The sequence below is a fragment of the Antrostomus carolinensis genome, unplaced genomic scaffold (assembly GCF_000700745.2).
Source record: "Antrostomus carolinensis isolate BGI_N321 unplaced genomic scaffold, ASM70074v2 scaffold13766, whole genome shotgun sequence".
NCBI lineage: Eukaryota > Metazoa > Chordata > Aves > Caprimulgiformes > Caprimulgidae > Antrostomus > Antrostomus carolinensis.
Genome location: NW_010322583.1, coordinates 6,487 through 21,556, shown reverse-complemented (window position 1 = coordinate 21,556; position 15,070 = coordinate 6,487). Strand labels below are relative to the sequence as shown.

General features: G+C 36.1%; 2 protein-coding genes across 3 annotated transcripts in view; both read right to left on the bottom strand.

Moving 5' to 3' along the window:
• Positions 1 to 416: 416 nt before the first annotated feature.
• LOC104526744 (DCN1-like protein 2) overlaps positions 417 to 15,070 on the bottom strand; it is a 17,512-nt gene continuing 2,858 nt past the window's right edge. Inside the window, exons 2-5 of one of the 2 annotated variants that reach the window (XM_029085526.1) lie at positions 10,714 to 10,810; positions 4,202 to 4,284; positions 1,692 to 1,788; positions 417 to 937 (exon numbers count right to left, since the gene is read on the bottom strand). In XM_029085526.1, the coding sequence (XP_028941359.1) occupies positions 858 to 937; positions 1,692 to 1,788; positions 4,202 to 4,284; positions 10,714 to 10,732 (279 nt within the window). In that variant the 5' untranslated portion in view covers positions 10,733 to 10,810 and the 3' untranslated portion in view covers positions 417 to 857. Of the gene's footprint in view, positions 938 to 1,691; positions 1,789 to 4,201; positions 4,285 to 9,351; positions 9,430 to 10,713; positions 10,811 to 15,070 lie in introns of those variants that run through there. The other variant, XM_029085527.1, reaches the window with a different exon arrangement.
• LOC114818669 (DCN1-like protein 2) overlaps positions 13,570 to 15,070 on the bottom strand; it is a gene marked incomplete at its 5' end in the record, with an annotated part of 4,359 nt that continues 2,858 nt past the window's right edge. Inside the window, one exon of the mRNA XM_029085528.1 lies at positions 13,570 to 13,673. Within this exon, the coding sequence (XP_028941361.1) occupies positions 13,570 to 13,673 (104 nt within the window). The remainder of the gene's footprint in view (positions 13,674 to 15,070) is intronic.

The following is a 15,070-nucleotide window of genomic DNA, read 5'->3' as shown; positions in this document are numbered from 1 at the left end:
CAGTTTGTTATTTAAAAGAAAGTAAATAAAACGCATAATTGAAGACTGAATTATTAAAATCAAACATTAATTATAAAAGCATCTTTGGTTGTTTACTATCTACTTTAACATGGTTAAGAGAAAAGCTGGAGTTGCAACATAGCATAGAGCAGCAGCCCCTCCTCAGCGATGGATGCTACTGTTACATGTCCAAGCACTTAAAGGAAATTAATTTGGAAGTTGATCTCAATGGGAGAAAACAAAAGGCTGGATGTAATCAATCTATACATCTAGAACTTCAAAATATAAATTTAAAATTTTGGCAACAAGTAAAAAAAGCATAAGGTTTCTTTTCTTTTGTTACAATTCTGTATTAGGACAGATCCACGGAACTAACTTTTATAAAAATACAAGATACTGCATAAGTTTTATTTAGGGATTTAATTTATATACCACAAATACTGCTTTTTATATAAGTACAATATAATACAGTTTTATTTATGTAACTGCTGGTGTTCAATTTGGATCATGAACTGAATTGCATGCTGTGCTGTCAAAACTGTAATAAAATGGCCTCTAGTTAAAACCTCTCCAAAGTATAAAATCATGCAAAATCTACATCCTATATGATACAACCAGTACAATAATTGAAGCCAAAAGCCTACGAACAGCCTGGACTATCTTCTGAGTTTGTTCTTGAAGTGTCCACATGTCAGCCATCATTTTCTTTAGGCAGAAAGGAAGAATTTCAGTTTTGTCTGCAGAATCTCATCATGACCACTGAAACCAGCAACAATGTGCACAGTTATCAGTCAACAAATCTCCATTACCTAATGCAGTTCAGAGTGCACTTTTAGTCCATTTTGACAAGCCTGGGGTTAGGAAGTTTTACGTTTTCCTCCTGTGACTACTGGTCGTGCATATTCCACAAAATCATCTATAAGAACCGGCCACGCTCCTAAAGAGAAGTCAAGCAATTCAGATATTAATGTATCGTTACCAGCAATAAACTGGTGTTGTCTCTAAATACAAAGGAGCAGAAGCTCACTGACATTTCCGGTCTGATCTAGCTTTAACATGCATGACATGATTAACAATTGAAAAAAGCACCAAACTAATAAATTAAACATTTGAATATCTTCTTGCAGCAATAGTTCTTAGTACAAACAAAATGTAATTGAAGCATAAAGACCCACACTACAAAGTTTATAAATATTAGCTGATAGCAAAACCATGGCAATGGCATTCCTATGAGAGGTACTCATAAATTAGGAAGTATTTCTGTACACAGTCATTTCAAAATAGAATTCGCAGGACTAGTAACAGAGTGTAAACTGCTTTTAGGTTAGCAAAAAAAAAAAAAAAAAGCCCATGTAGACATTATTGCAAGCAGAAAAATGACGTATTTCTTTGCAGTTAGTGGCACTTTTGTGCCAACAAATACAGTGTTACTGAGACGCGTTACATAACAGGTTCAAGTATCGTGCTATATCACGGTGTGACAGTATTTTTATTTCTGTTTACATATTACAGCAACCTAGTTAACCTTCTTATCATTACTGTTTTGGCAACAAGTATGATACTGTATTTGCAGCTAAACCGGTAAGGATAAACCAATTAAGACAGAAGGTAGCAGCAGGTTCTGTTGATCATTTATAGCAATATTTTAAATCTGCTCTAAAAATTTTTGAATATATTCAAGTACTGCTTACCTTCTTCATCATAGTTAGACATATCATCTGCAATCATATTTCCAAAGTCTAACAAAAGATTCCAAGTATCTTTTGGAATTGATCTTTTATGATGTTCCTATAAAGAAGGAAAAATAGTACTGTTCAATCCAAACTATTTTCAAATTCCACAGTAGTACCTTATATGGACATATACAGAAATACAGGGTTTACAAGTATTTCTTCTTGTATTTTATTTTTTTTTTTAAGGTAAAGTTCAGAGCTTCCAAAGAAAGCTACAAAATAAATTGCAATTAAAGAAGGCAAAAAAGTCTAAGAAGTCTTTGAGAGTTGTTTTATTTCTTTCGTTCTGCTTTCAGGGTATGTATTCCTAACTTGATATGGAAAAGAATAAACCTGATGCACTTTATACTTCTACTAAACAGCATTCATTCCAGGTTCTGAAACTGTGCAGCCATGGGTTAGCATCCTGCCATTTCAACTTGAGCCCTCTCTTCCTTACCCCTTTTTACTTAGGCTTACCCAGTGTCTCTTTCAGCTTGTTGATTATAGTTGTACTTACACTCTTCTCACTCCCAGACTGCCTTCCAGATTCATCACCTCAGCCACTCTTCAGCTATTCTCTCCTTCACCATCATGCGCTACCTGCATTTGCTCCACTTCTGACCAGTATCTTTTTCCCCAGTCTGTCCTATTCTCCACTACCACCTCCTTGTCTGATTTCAAGTATACTCTGCATTATCCCATTCACAAATACTAGTTGCCACCCTGGCCAGTTTGAGCAGCACTCCAAAAAACTTCAGTCCCAGCCAGCATTCTCTCAGTTTTTAAAGTTAGCACTCCCCAGAAGAGAGAGTGTGTGGGGAAACACAGCTACTAAGCAGTTGTGAGCTGTAGGATCAAGTCAGACCATTAACATCTCCATCTGTTGATACTTCTTGTTACCTGAAGATAGCAGGTGATTAACAGGGAATTAAATTCTAACATCTAGTTCTGGTTTGCAGTAAATGTTGCAACTGCATGAAAAGACTCGCTCGGTGAAGGGTTGTTTTTGTGTTTGCGGCTTTGGTTTTGTGTTATTGGGGGGGGGGGTTGTTTGTTTGTTTGCTTGGGGTTTTTTTAAGCAGTAATACTCTCAAGTATTGAAAAGAACAAACTACATTTAAAAAATCTGGAACTTGATCAAAACGAGGTTGACCTCCAACACAACAGCAAACATGTCCTCTCACTCCAGCCAAAGGTTGTATCTTGACTACAAAAAAATACAACAAGCAAACACACCTTCAGGAAAAGGTTCCTTAAAACAAACAAAACACAAAGAAACAAACGAAAAAAATCCTAAAGAGTCTTAACTTGCTTCTTTCTTAGGTTCTTTAAAAAAAAAAAAAAAATCTAAACATTTCTTCTAAAGTAAATGTTCAGGTTAAATATTTTCAGCAAAGTAAGACACTTTATACCAGATCATCTAGACTGCTGCTTGAAGTTGAGATCTGCAGAACTGTCTGTTGTAAAAAACTTGAACGTATAACCAAGTAGGAAAAAAACCCAAAATATTAGGACTTTTCTTCAGTTACATCTACATATCTGAATTTGGATGTGTTAAGTGTATTAAAACATGAAATGTTTTCACAGGTTCTCTTGATGAAACTGGTACGTTATTCAGTGAATAAAATAAATATACTGACCAAAAATTTAGAAAAAAATTCAGAAAATACGGCAAAAAGTATACACTTCCCCTATTAAGCACTGGTGATTATGGTGGAAAAATGCAGAAACACTTCTTAACTCTCCTAAACTACAGATAAAAAGATAAATTGAAAAGAAAAAACAAGATAAATTACATATTATGTAATATTATATAAGGTATTTTTTGCAAGTACATAGAAATGCAAATGCAAACACAGATGAATGAATCAGATCTTTAATAAGAACACTTTGCAATTTCTAAAGTTTAATTTATGCATCCTTACTCCACTGCCCACAGAACTGCACTGGTAATAGAAAACTGTCAAGACGGGTTCACAACTATTACCTAAAAAAATGAGTCAAAATAATTACTTAGACAAGAACTTTCGCTTAAAAAGAAAAGTCTCTCAGGTTAAGTCAGTCATAACAGAATTGACATTTAAAAAAGGCTGAGTTTATGCATTAGTACTACAAAAGGCAGAGCATGGTAAAATACATGGCTGACAATAACCACAGCTGTCTTGAAAATAAAGACAACACAGATTCAATTTACAATCATGGCTTCCTTTCATGCAGAAGCTTTCATAAGTAGGAAGATACAGGATCAAGCAAGCAGAATGCTCTATTGCTTTGCTATATCTTTTTGCATTCTTCTTGATTCAAAAATTGTATAGAAAAGATTTAATTTGGCTTGATTTAAGAATACTTTATATCAGGTTTCAAAAAGGAAAAAGTTCAAAGGTATTATTCAGACAACCTGTCATCATCTTTATTATAAGCACATAGCCTGCAAAACAGACTACTGTGGACTAAGATAGTTAGGAAGGAATATGGTACGCACTTACCAACAAAAATTTATTCCAAAGATCTAGAAATTTAAACCTTCCTGACAAGACTAAATTCCAATATGCAATTGCCATTTCTAGATCTGCAAGAGACAAAGCAACATGTGAATATTAGAGCGCATTATATGCAATAAAACTCTGACGGTTAAACAATGCTACATTCAGTAAATTATGATACAAATTAATAACATTCTTTTAAAATCACTACAAAAACTATAAGGAACTGTTTTCTGTTCTCACTGAACCCCAAAGGTAAAATACAAGCAGTAATGGTATAAATTGCATATTGAACATCACAGTCAAAGACTAAAATATTTTTGTCACCATTCAGCAGTGCTGGATTAAAGCTAATTTCAATCTACAGAAACAAAACAAAACAGTTATCAATAACTCTGTCTATAAATTAAGAAAAAAGGCATATGCACAAACACAGCAAATATTGATAGAAATCCAAACATTTAAGTCTGCAGGTGCCAATTCCTGTTAATTTATCACATTTTAGACATACTTGACTATAAAGGGAATTTAAGGACACGATAAAAATTAATTATTTTCTCCTGGAATAATTTAACAGACAAACACCTACACCCAACACTGAAAAGAGAAGTCCAAGAAAGCAGCCCTTATTTTGCACCATGACCACCGATCTGAGAGCAGAGCTCAGTTCATGCATGCCATCAGGAGGATGCAGCGCTGCCACTTATTCAAGCAGAAAAGTAGAAGCAATATTAGATGCAGTGTAAGTGTAGAAAGGATGTTTTCTTGAAGGCCAACGAGAATGCTGAGAATGAAAAAGTCACCTGTTTTCATTCTCAGCAGCTCACAATACCTAACGGTTTCTGTGCTTGGTCCCACAGGTAACAGTGCTAAATGTAGGCATACTGCTGTGCAACCACAAAATAAACAACAGCCTGTCAAACCACAAAAAGATTTCAGCTTGTGCTTTCAGTAAAGTCAGTATAAACAAAATATGAACTTAAAACTTAATACAAAGTATTGTCATAGCAGATAAGACGGAAGCTTGACCTCCACCTACAGGAAAGGAGCACAGTATTTGAAATGGTACATATTACATTACAAACCAAAGGACACACTGTCACCTGAAATCAAGTTTCAAGACTGAAAGAGATATTCTAGATTGTAATACAGCCAGTTCCCTAGAGTCTGCACCAGAGAGAGCTGGGGCCCAAGCAAAATACAAGAGAGCAAAAAAATGGGAAGGGAGAAACGTGAATATTCTTAAGGGTTTCTAAACTCCACTGTGAAGTGACTGGCTTTGATCCCATTCACTCAGGCTTCATTATGAAGACTCAACCTTTCCAAGCCAATCTTGCAAATCTATCATGGGATGACATTAAATAAAATGTCACTTTGAAGAAAAAACATTTTAATAGCAGAAGAGTTTTTATACTTCCGATTATATATTCCTTGGAAAAGGAAGAAGGCAAGGAAACAAAGATGGTGAAAGGTGCTACAAAAAAGTTAAAAGGGAAAGAAGAAGCCACATTTCCTTGGTTTATTTCTTTATGTTCAAATTTAGTATTATGTTAAGGTGAACTTGATTATTGCAAAACTGTACTTAACACAATGCATGTGAAATACTGATTTAAGTTGATACTTGAGGGATACATTACATGTGTGTGAAAATCTATTCTCCTGCACAGAGATACATAATTTATTTGCTATAATGTACAACAAAAGTGTATCCTGCTGAGTATGCCGCTCTGCAGTGGCTGAAACTGGTCCATGCTGGAGCTGCTCTCTCTATTAGGCACACGGAGGGGAGTCCTGATCTTGGTTAAAATTAGCTCAAAGGAAAAAAAATTAAAAAGTAAATCCTCCTCATCTGGTTCACTGCAATCACACAAACCCATGAACTACCACAAGAGATACCAGAACAAAAGGACTGGATGGGACTATCACTTTTGGTAGTGGTGTCAGTTTATGCAATCTTAAAGTATTTGAGAAAACTAGGCCTTCAGGTGTGCCACATTCCCAGGAGAGATGGATACACTTTCATTTGAAGACAATTCCCTACCTACGTTGAAAAACTTAGCACTGAAGAACAGAAAAGAGGATTTTTCTGCTTTAAAGGGAAGATCTAGTTACACAGAGTTCCAGTTCTACATTAGGATGCTGAGAGTATCAATAAACAGTAAGGCTGTAGAGTTTGTGTAGCTGCTACAATCAGTGCAGCACTAACTAAAAGATATAACAAGACCAAAAAAAAAAAAAAAAAAAGGCCTTATGTCACGGGAGTTCTGCATCCATGATGATTTTGCAATGCATGGATTGCTTAGGCAGTTTTAGGAATATCTATTTCAATGTTGCACAGATATGAAGTCATCATTACAAACAGAAAAAAAAAAACCAAACTACAATTATAAAAATATGCTGGTTTTCTACCAAAAAATATGCTTCCATTTTCTACCAAAAAACATCCTCCACATTATAGACTAATGATGCAAGTTTTACGGAAAGGAAAAGACAGATTCATGAATCTCTAGAAACGAATGACTAAGCAAGGGCCAGTTTATAGAAGAGACTTCATTGTAAGCCTCCATGTTCATATTCAAAACATAAAATTGCCAAATGGTTGATGTTTAAAGAACATAATAAAAATATCAAATCATATACTGTATGCTATACAGTGGTTTGAGCTTTCCCTTCACCCCAAAATATTTTCAGTGTCAATATGCAGCGAGTGTTGTATGTCACGCAGAGCCTTCAGTATAATGTCTTTACAGTCCAAGTTTTTGCATACACTGAAACAATGCTTAAATATCTACATATTCAGCTTTCTGGATATCTAGTCTAGTTGTGGCTACACACAGCATCTATAAAGCTTTCTGCAGTAAAACGTTAAGAACCGAGTTACCTAAAAGTGACAATTACCACTACAAAATTATTAAAACTAAAATTACTATTAAACAAAATTTTTAAAATATATAAAATAAGTGAAACAAGTTCAAGAATGAGGAAAAGGTTAGTAAAATAATGTTTTAATTATTTTAAGCATTATTTTGCTAAGTTACATTTATTACAGTATTTTAGTACATTTTAAAAGGAATTCTTTACACTTTAGGATTATGTAAAGAATCAGCTTTTCACAATCAGAAGTACAGCATTTTGCATGCATATGATCTATTCTGAAACATTAAAATTGTTTTTAAAAACTCCTCAGTCTCTTCTACCCTGATTGAACAGAAAGCCTGAAGTGATAACAAATTAGCACAATTAACGCAGAAGAATTACATTATCAGTGAGACAGCCTGTGTCTATTTTCAAGATTTGATCAAATGCTTATCTTGTTAACAAAATATAATTATTACATTCTTGCATGAATAATAATAAAATCAAATTAAGTTCCTCAGCCCTTTGCTATGATTTTGGACAAGGGCAATGAAGTCATTGCACACAAGTAATCCAGGAAGTGAGAAAACAGAAAGATAAATCAACAGATAGCAAGGAAATGGCTAGAGAGTAGGATTTATGAGGAACATGAAATGAAGTTCATTTAGACCTGCTGTGCCAAAACAGCACTCTGGGACTGCAGCATCCACTTGTCATCCTCTGACAAAGAGAGCTTTACAGCTCTCAGACCGCTCTACCAACAGAGCTGTTCCTGCAGTCATGTTTGAAGCTGTCAGAATATTAAAACTAATTCACCTAAATTACTGATATAATTTAAAAGAAAAAAAGGCTAAAGAACACTGGTCTCCTAATGACATTTAAAAACTCTTGAAGTTATTCATAAGAATAGTTTAGTCACTGTTGCCCTCATAATCCCTACTTAGCATATTAACTAGGTTGTATACATTATGGTAATGTTTTAAAGTTTCAAAACAAATAATTTTTTTCAATTTCATCTTTTGAGACTGACTATCCCAGTATTGCCTTGTTCTTCCTTTATTGATGTCTAATCTTCTTATCATAGAATCATAGAATGGTTAGGATTGGAAGGGACCTTAAAGACCATCTAGTTCCAATCCCCCTGCCATCAGCAGGGACACCTTCCACTAGACCAGGTTGCTCAAAGCCTCATCCAGCCTGACCTTAAACACTTCCAGGGAGGGGGCATCCACAACTTCCTTGGGCAACCTGTTCCAGTGTCTGACCACCCTCACAATGAAAAACTTCTTCCTAATATCTAATCTAAACCTCCCCTCTTTCAGTTTAAACCCATTTCCCCTTGTTCTGTCATTAACTTCCCTTATAAAAAGTCCCTCCCCAGCTTTCTTGTGGGCCCCCTTCAGGTACTGGAAGGCCGCTATAAGATCTCCCCGGAGCCTTCTCTTCTCCAGGCTGAACAGCCCCAACTCTTTCAGCCTGTCTTCATAGGAGAGGTGCTCCAGCCCTCAAGACTGTAAAGCTTTGCCACTTTATATGTTATCTCTATGAGAGACTTTGGGCAGCTTGTTGTAAGCATCAATGCTCACCAATGAATTTTATTCAAAGAGCAATCTCTCAAACTACAGGAGCAGCACTTTTTTCTTCCTCCAAAATAACAGGATGCATTAGCCTTACCCAGTCAATCTACAGGTACAAACCCACAAATCAGTAAAGAATGTAAAACAGTTTTGTAGGAGGAAAAAGTTACTTTTATTAGACCAGTTAATAAGTATGAAAAAAAAAAAAGTTTTGGAAATGAAAAATTTAGAACCAAGAGCCCCTTTGTTTGAGGCTTTCTCTCCCCAGTGCTTTAACCAAAACTTACTCAATAGCTTTGAAAACAAGAGTAGTCAACAAACTCCTGCTCCCAACACTGCATAAAAAATTCATCTGGATAGGTACAAGACACAGAAATCTATTTTATCATTCAATTGCCTTGTAAAAATATATGCAGCCTTTGTAAGAGACAGAACTTCAGATGTTTTCTTTTTAGTCATATAATTTGCCCTAAAGTATCATTTGGTTGATATTCTTTGATCTCTTTCCTCTTGTTTTCTCACTGTGATCACAGGCAAATGTCATACTTCTGTAAAGCTAAAACAAAAACTACATTACACAAAATTATTTTGATTCAATAAAATTCCTTGACACCATGCCAAAACTGGTGCAGATGTGGGAACGGTGAAAACTAGTGTCAATCCACCTCAATAACTGGACTATCAGGCTACCTGACCAACAAATAACAAACGAATACTTGCAAGATTCAGTGAATTACTTGATTCCTTGTTTCCTCATCTCTGAGTGATTTTAAGAATCTTCTTTGGCCTCCAAATTACTAAGAACATGGACACAAGAATTAGTTTCTTTCCTAATCAGAATGTTTTCTTCTTCTACAAACAAATAAAATCCACATATGCAAATAACAAGAAAATACCATCAGGATTCAACCTGAAAACCTTCACCAAATTGCCAGAAGTTTAGAGCAAAACAGCCCTTATCTGCAACCAGGAGCTGCCCCACAGAAGGAAGAGAGAAGGGGAAAAAACAGATAAGGGGTATGATACAAATACTGGACATGGCTAAACTCAGGATCCAGCTGATTTGGATCCATTTATGCCGGCAAAGCCGAAAGCAAAGAGCTTCCCAGTGCTCTATATTTGAGGATGCGTAACGCACAGTGTCAGAGTTAAGTCCCTGTGGTGGGCAGGGAAGAGTGGTGAAGCACAGCATGTGGATTTCAGAAGAGCTCTTCAGGAACTGGGCAGCATCTGATTGTGCTTATTAACTCTATCTCAGCATCTGCCACGCTGAAGCAGGCTGATTCCATGCAGCACCTTTCATGTTTATTATCTTGAACATCAACTTCATAAAAGTAGATAAACTGCTTCTGAATATGAGCTAGATTTAGAAGACAGCTATCTAAAAAATCAGTTTGAGTGCAGCCTAATGAATCTGATTGTAGCCAGTTTCAGAATCCTTCTGTCTTTGTAAATCTCTCTGTGTACAATTCAGATAAACAACAATAGATGACTTAAAGTTGACTGGATATACATTTCCCAAGTAAGAGCCAAACATGAGTAAAAGAATCAATGAGGTATTACTATAACTGGTGGTTATGCCACACTTTTGCTGCTGCTGTTGACCTTTTTTGATCAGAGCACCCTGTTCTATACTAAGCTGCTCTTAAATTGGTGGCATTTTCAGAAAGAAAAACGTGAACAAAAATAAAGCAAGGACCAGACACACACACCAAGGCCATTGAAACACCTAAAATACAGCATTCACAGACCTCTTCCAAAGAAACACGAAATTCATTTCTTGAACTCCTTCAACTTCTGTCCACTCACTCCTACAAACACCCCACAAATGGACCAATCTAATTCTTCATTGAAAGCAGAGGAAATCCTGGTAACTAGTTAGGTGGGGCAGGGGGGAAGAGAGAGAAAAAAAAACAACAAAAAAACCCCGAAAAAGATACTCTTCCCAAACATCTAAGTTTGTCTTCATAGACTCTTGAGATACTGATATGATGAAAGCCAAAGTTGATGTTGCTTCAATTAAAAAGAGCACATTATACTCATCTGCTCACAGAAGATGCAACCTCCTTGAAGTCCACATACCAGATGCAAAGATAGTCATTCTTCTGGTCTTGAGGTAATATTTGATTCAAGTCTGAATGCCTTCCTCATGTATCATCTCTTGCTTGATCCCAGGAAACTGGCAGAGAGAAGGAAGCACAACCTTTTGAGCCAGCAAGCAGGTGAAGGGACCACAAAGGAATGATGAAGGACCAAATCTGCTTTTTGTTCCCATGTTGAAAGTTGAAGACCATGAAAGAATTCATTACGTTCCTTCATGGTGCTGAAACAAACTGTAGTAAACTCCTGAGCATGAGGAATCTCCTGAACGTTTCTTCTTGGGGCTCAAAGGGAGACCCATTAAGGGATTCAGTAAGTATCAGTTTTGTAGTTTTTTGGTTTTTTTTTTTAAGAAAAGAAAGGCTTTGTTTTGAGCTTGAACAGCGTTCCTTATAAATCTGAACTGCTCTGTATACAACATGGCAAAAGATCTAGAATCCTATTCTTTAGTGCACGTATCAACCAAGAGCTAGGATGCAAAATTTCCCTCAGACTGCAATAGAAAAAGCTAAAATTTGGTAGTAGATGGTGAGATAAACCTCTCCTCATCTGCACCATGCAAAACCTAAGGATTTTTTTGTACTAAATATAACAGTGAGAACATGAGAGAGCAGATTAAACAGACAGAATCACAGTTATCCATAATAATTCTTTGTAAAAATCTCCTAGTAAATCAGACCTTAATAAACTGTACCTTTTACATTACCTCAAAATATATACAAAACACTTAGATAAAGTTTTATATATCTAAATATTATGCCTTCCAGGTCCAATACACAGCCATTGAGATGGCAGTGCTGTATTGAAAACTTACTATTATTTTTTCCTGAATTACATCCACTACTTAGAGAACAAGTCTTGACAGTTACAAGCATCCATCTTTTTCTTAAATAATAATTAAATCTATTCAGATGTATTTGAAAGACAACTGGGTCCTCAGTAACACAAATCAGAACATCATTTTCTGCTTAAAGAAAACCACGGTAGATGTTATGCAATATGCTTTCACCTTCTGCATCTCACTACGTACACCAGCTGTCACCTAGGTGGACTGGTGCTACTTTTACTTCTTGAAACAGCATGTGACCAAACTGAAGCATACTACTTGACAATATTAATCTAATAAATGTAAATGAAAACATTCAAGTTGGATGAGACTACAGAGACAAAGTCCTGCAGATATAAAGAGAAAATAAAATTCCCTAGTATCCCCACATGAACTCAGGAAAAGAGACTCCTATAAAAGGCAGTCCTATTTCTAGGAATGAGTATCCATGTACTGAACTCTGTGCCTATTTTGGGGAACAGCAGCACAGATGTAACTTAATTTATTGGAGAGGATTCTTCCCATCTAATTACATAAAGGCAGAATTTCTTCCATTGGTTTTGAAGGGAACTGTACAATAAGAAGAAATTAAAAAGCAATGGAAGACAGGTTGTTCTAAAAATATAAAACACAAAACTGCGCGCACACGCACACCTCCCCCCCAACCACTTTCCTGGAGCAAAATCCACTGCATCATGAAATCAACTGTGTCAGGTATCACCAAAATTCTTCTATCACCAAAAGAACTTCTAAGAAGGGCTTCTGTGTGTCCTGGTTTTTAAACTATCACACAGTGCCTCCCCACTCCCTCCCTTACAAACGGCAGTTGGTGTAATAAAAGATGGTATGCGCCCTGCTGACGTCTCCCGGAAGAGAGATATTTGGAATACTGAGTTGGTTTGGTTTTGTTTTTTTTTCCAAGATATGCTCCAGGCAAAAAGGTTTGGTGAAAACTGGCAGTAACCTCAGAAACAGCTTCCAGAAATTCACTCTGAAAGTGCTGGTACCCAAAGTGAAGCCAGACATGGTGACGTGCATCTCAGTATACTGAAGCTATCTCAAACTGCTTCCTACCACCTTTGAGACTTCATAGAGGTCAAAGGAGGTTCTAGAAGAACCTCAGTGGTTCTCTGGAAAACTGAGAGAAAGTATCTCATCCATGGGGGTCAGTCCTGTCTCTAACACTGTCCAATACTCAAGTAACTTGGATAATACAACAAAGAAAACTTTTATTAAGTCGGCAGCTTATACAAAGTCTGAAAAGACTGTAGCATGGTAGAAAACAAGATTAGCATTCAAAATTATTTGGACACATTGGAAAACCACTTGGAAGTAAATAAGAAAGATTTCCTTAAAAAGAAGTGCAAAGTCATATAACTAGTGGGAATAATGGACTGGAGAAATACAAGATGAGAATTAACTGGGTGCATTGCAGTTCTGCAGAAACCCAATAATATAACAAATCACAAACTGCAGACAGTATCAGTGTTATGAACATGAGCAAACTGAATGGGCTGTAAAACAAAGACCAAAATATCTGAGGTCCATGGAAGGTATATAGGTTGTTTGGGTACTACAAGACAAGAGAAAGTTAGATCAATTGGATTGCAAAGGAAAAGAAAGCTGGAAGATAGAATTTATCAAGGCAGTTGTTTTTACTCAGTCTGGAGACCAAGGGAAGATGCATACATAGTTGCCAAATATGTAAAAACTTGTTATTAACTCTAAGGAAACGTATTCTGCATGTTTACTCTGGATGGGTAAGTACTGAACTGAAGAATTCAGGAACAGAGATTTAAGTTATATGCCGGAAAAAGGAAAAAAAAAAAAAATCTAACAATAGGTTTGAGCAAGTACGAACATAGATGTACAAGAGCTGCCATTGGACATTTAAGATTATATTATGTGAAGGCAGTAGCTCCCAAACTTTTTCAGTCAGAGGACCACTGCCAATCAGATCTCAAATCTTGATGGTAACTACTGAAACTGAAAAGGCAAGTTAGTATATATTGCTACCGTACCACTGAACATTTGGTTAGAAAAATATCTGCAAGGAATGGTTTTGGTAGACGTTGATCCTGTCTGGCACAAAGGAATACGCTATATAAATGCTTCTCTGTCTTTCAAATTTAAAGACTATCTGGCATATTAAAAAAGAACCCATGTATTTCTTGGTGTTCTTCAGGGGAGATGGGGCAAAAATTAAGGTAATAACTGCTGCTTGTCACTTCTTAAAATAGCAGAAATAGATTAAAAAAAAAAAAAGTAATCTGAAACATATTGAAATACTGACAGAGCAATGAACTTGACCCATAATCAAAGCATTGCTATTTGGACATTTTAGAGGTATTTCAGTAATTTATTATAGTTTCAATATGTTAAGATAACAAACATGAAAAATAATTGCATAAATGAGTCTTCTCACCAGACAGTTTTCTGGTGAGCTCTACTCTCAAGGGTTATTTCTATTAAAAAGAATATGTGTTAGCACTTAGCCTGAAGAATCCAACAGAAGGACCAAGAGTAAGAATTTCCCATTTGTCACTGGCGCTATGTCAAATCTGCTTAGTTTTCAAACAAGTGTATTCACAGGTCATGTGTATGCCTGAGAATCAGGCAATATTCTTTTAGCCTAGAGATCACTACCCCAAACAATGACTGCAACAACTACAAAGCTTGGTGATTTACGTTCAAAATATAATAAGAAGCAGCATTGGGTACTTCACACCCCAGAAAAATCACATTAAAATATTTTGTAATTGAAACTTAGGAAATAATTCCTTTTATTATTTCCACTTCATTAATTAAAACCATTTATGTTGATCCTTACTTGACATAAACATCCTGACCTCTTAGTCTTCCAGTCATCATTCAAATGTGAACACATGGGAATGAGTAGGCACACACCATCACAGAAGCATGTCACCAGAAACATTTTAAGGCAAGCAGTTAGGGCAGCAGCTTAGCGGCATCCTCTGCTTAGACTGCATGTCACCTACGTGCATGTGTGGAAGAAGGGGAGGTCACCACCTCAGGATGACCTAGACAGATCTAAGCAGAGATTTATACCAGTTCATTTGGTAACAAATCTAATTATACATTCTGTTTAACTAATTCTGGACTGAATTAATAAAAGCATCTTGAGCCAAGACTCCAAACTTGGTAAGAGAGAAACAAGAAACAGACTTTGTACATGGATGAGAAATTTCCACACCTCCTTGACAATAGGGCACACAGTCATTGGGACACAAATATCAAACACCTCTACACTAGTTGTGGAGAGAGGGAGGGAAGATGGACAGTTTCTCATTCTAGGACAAAATACATAGTGTATACAGAAAAGAGAATGTAAAATAAAAAAGCACCTCAGCCTGTATTAAATGTAGCTGAAGCAACTAGAATTCACAGCTCATACAGACACTCCTGTAAGATAACTGACTGAATTTTTTTCCTTGCTGGACCCTTTTTTCTGAAAGAAAATAAACATAACTCTTGGAATAATCGCAGCAGGAA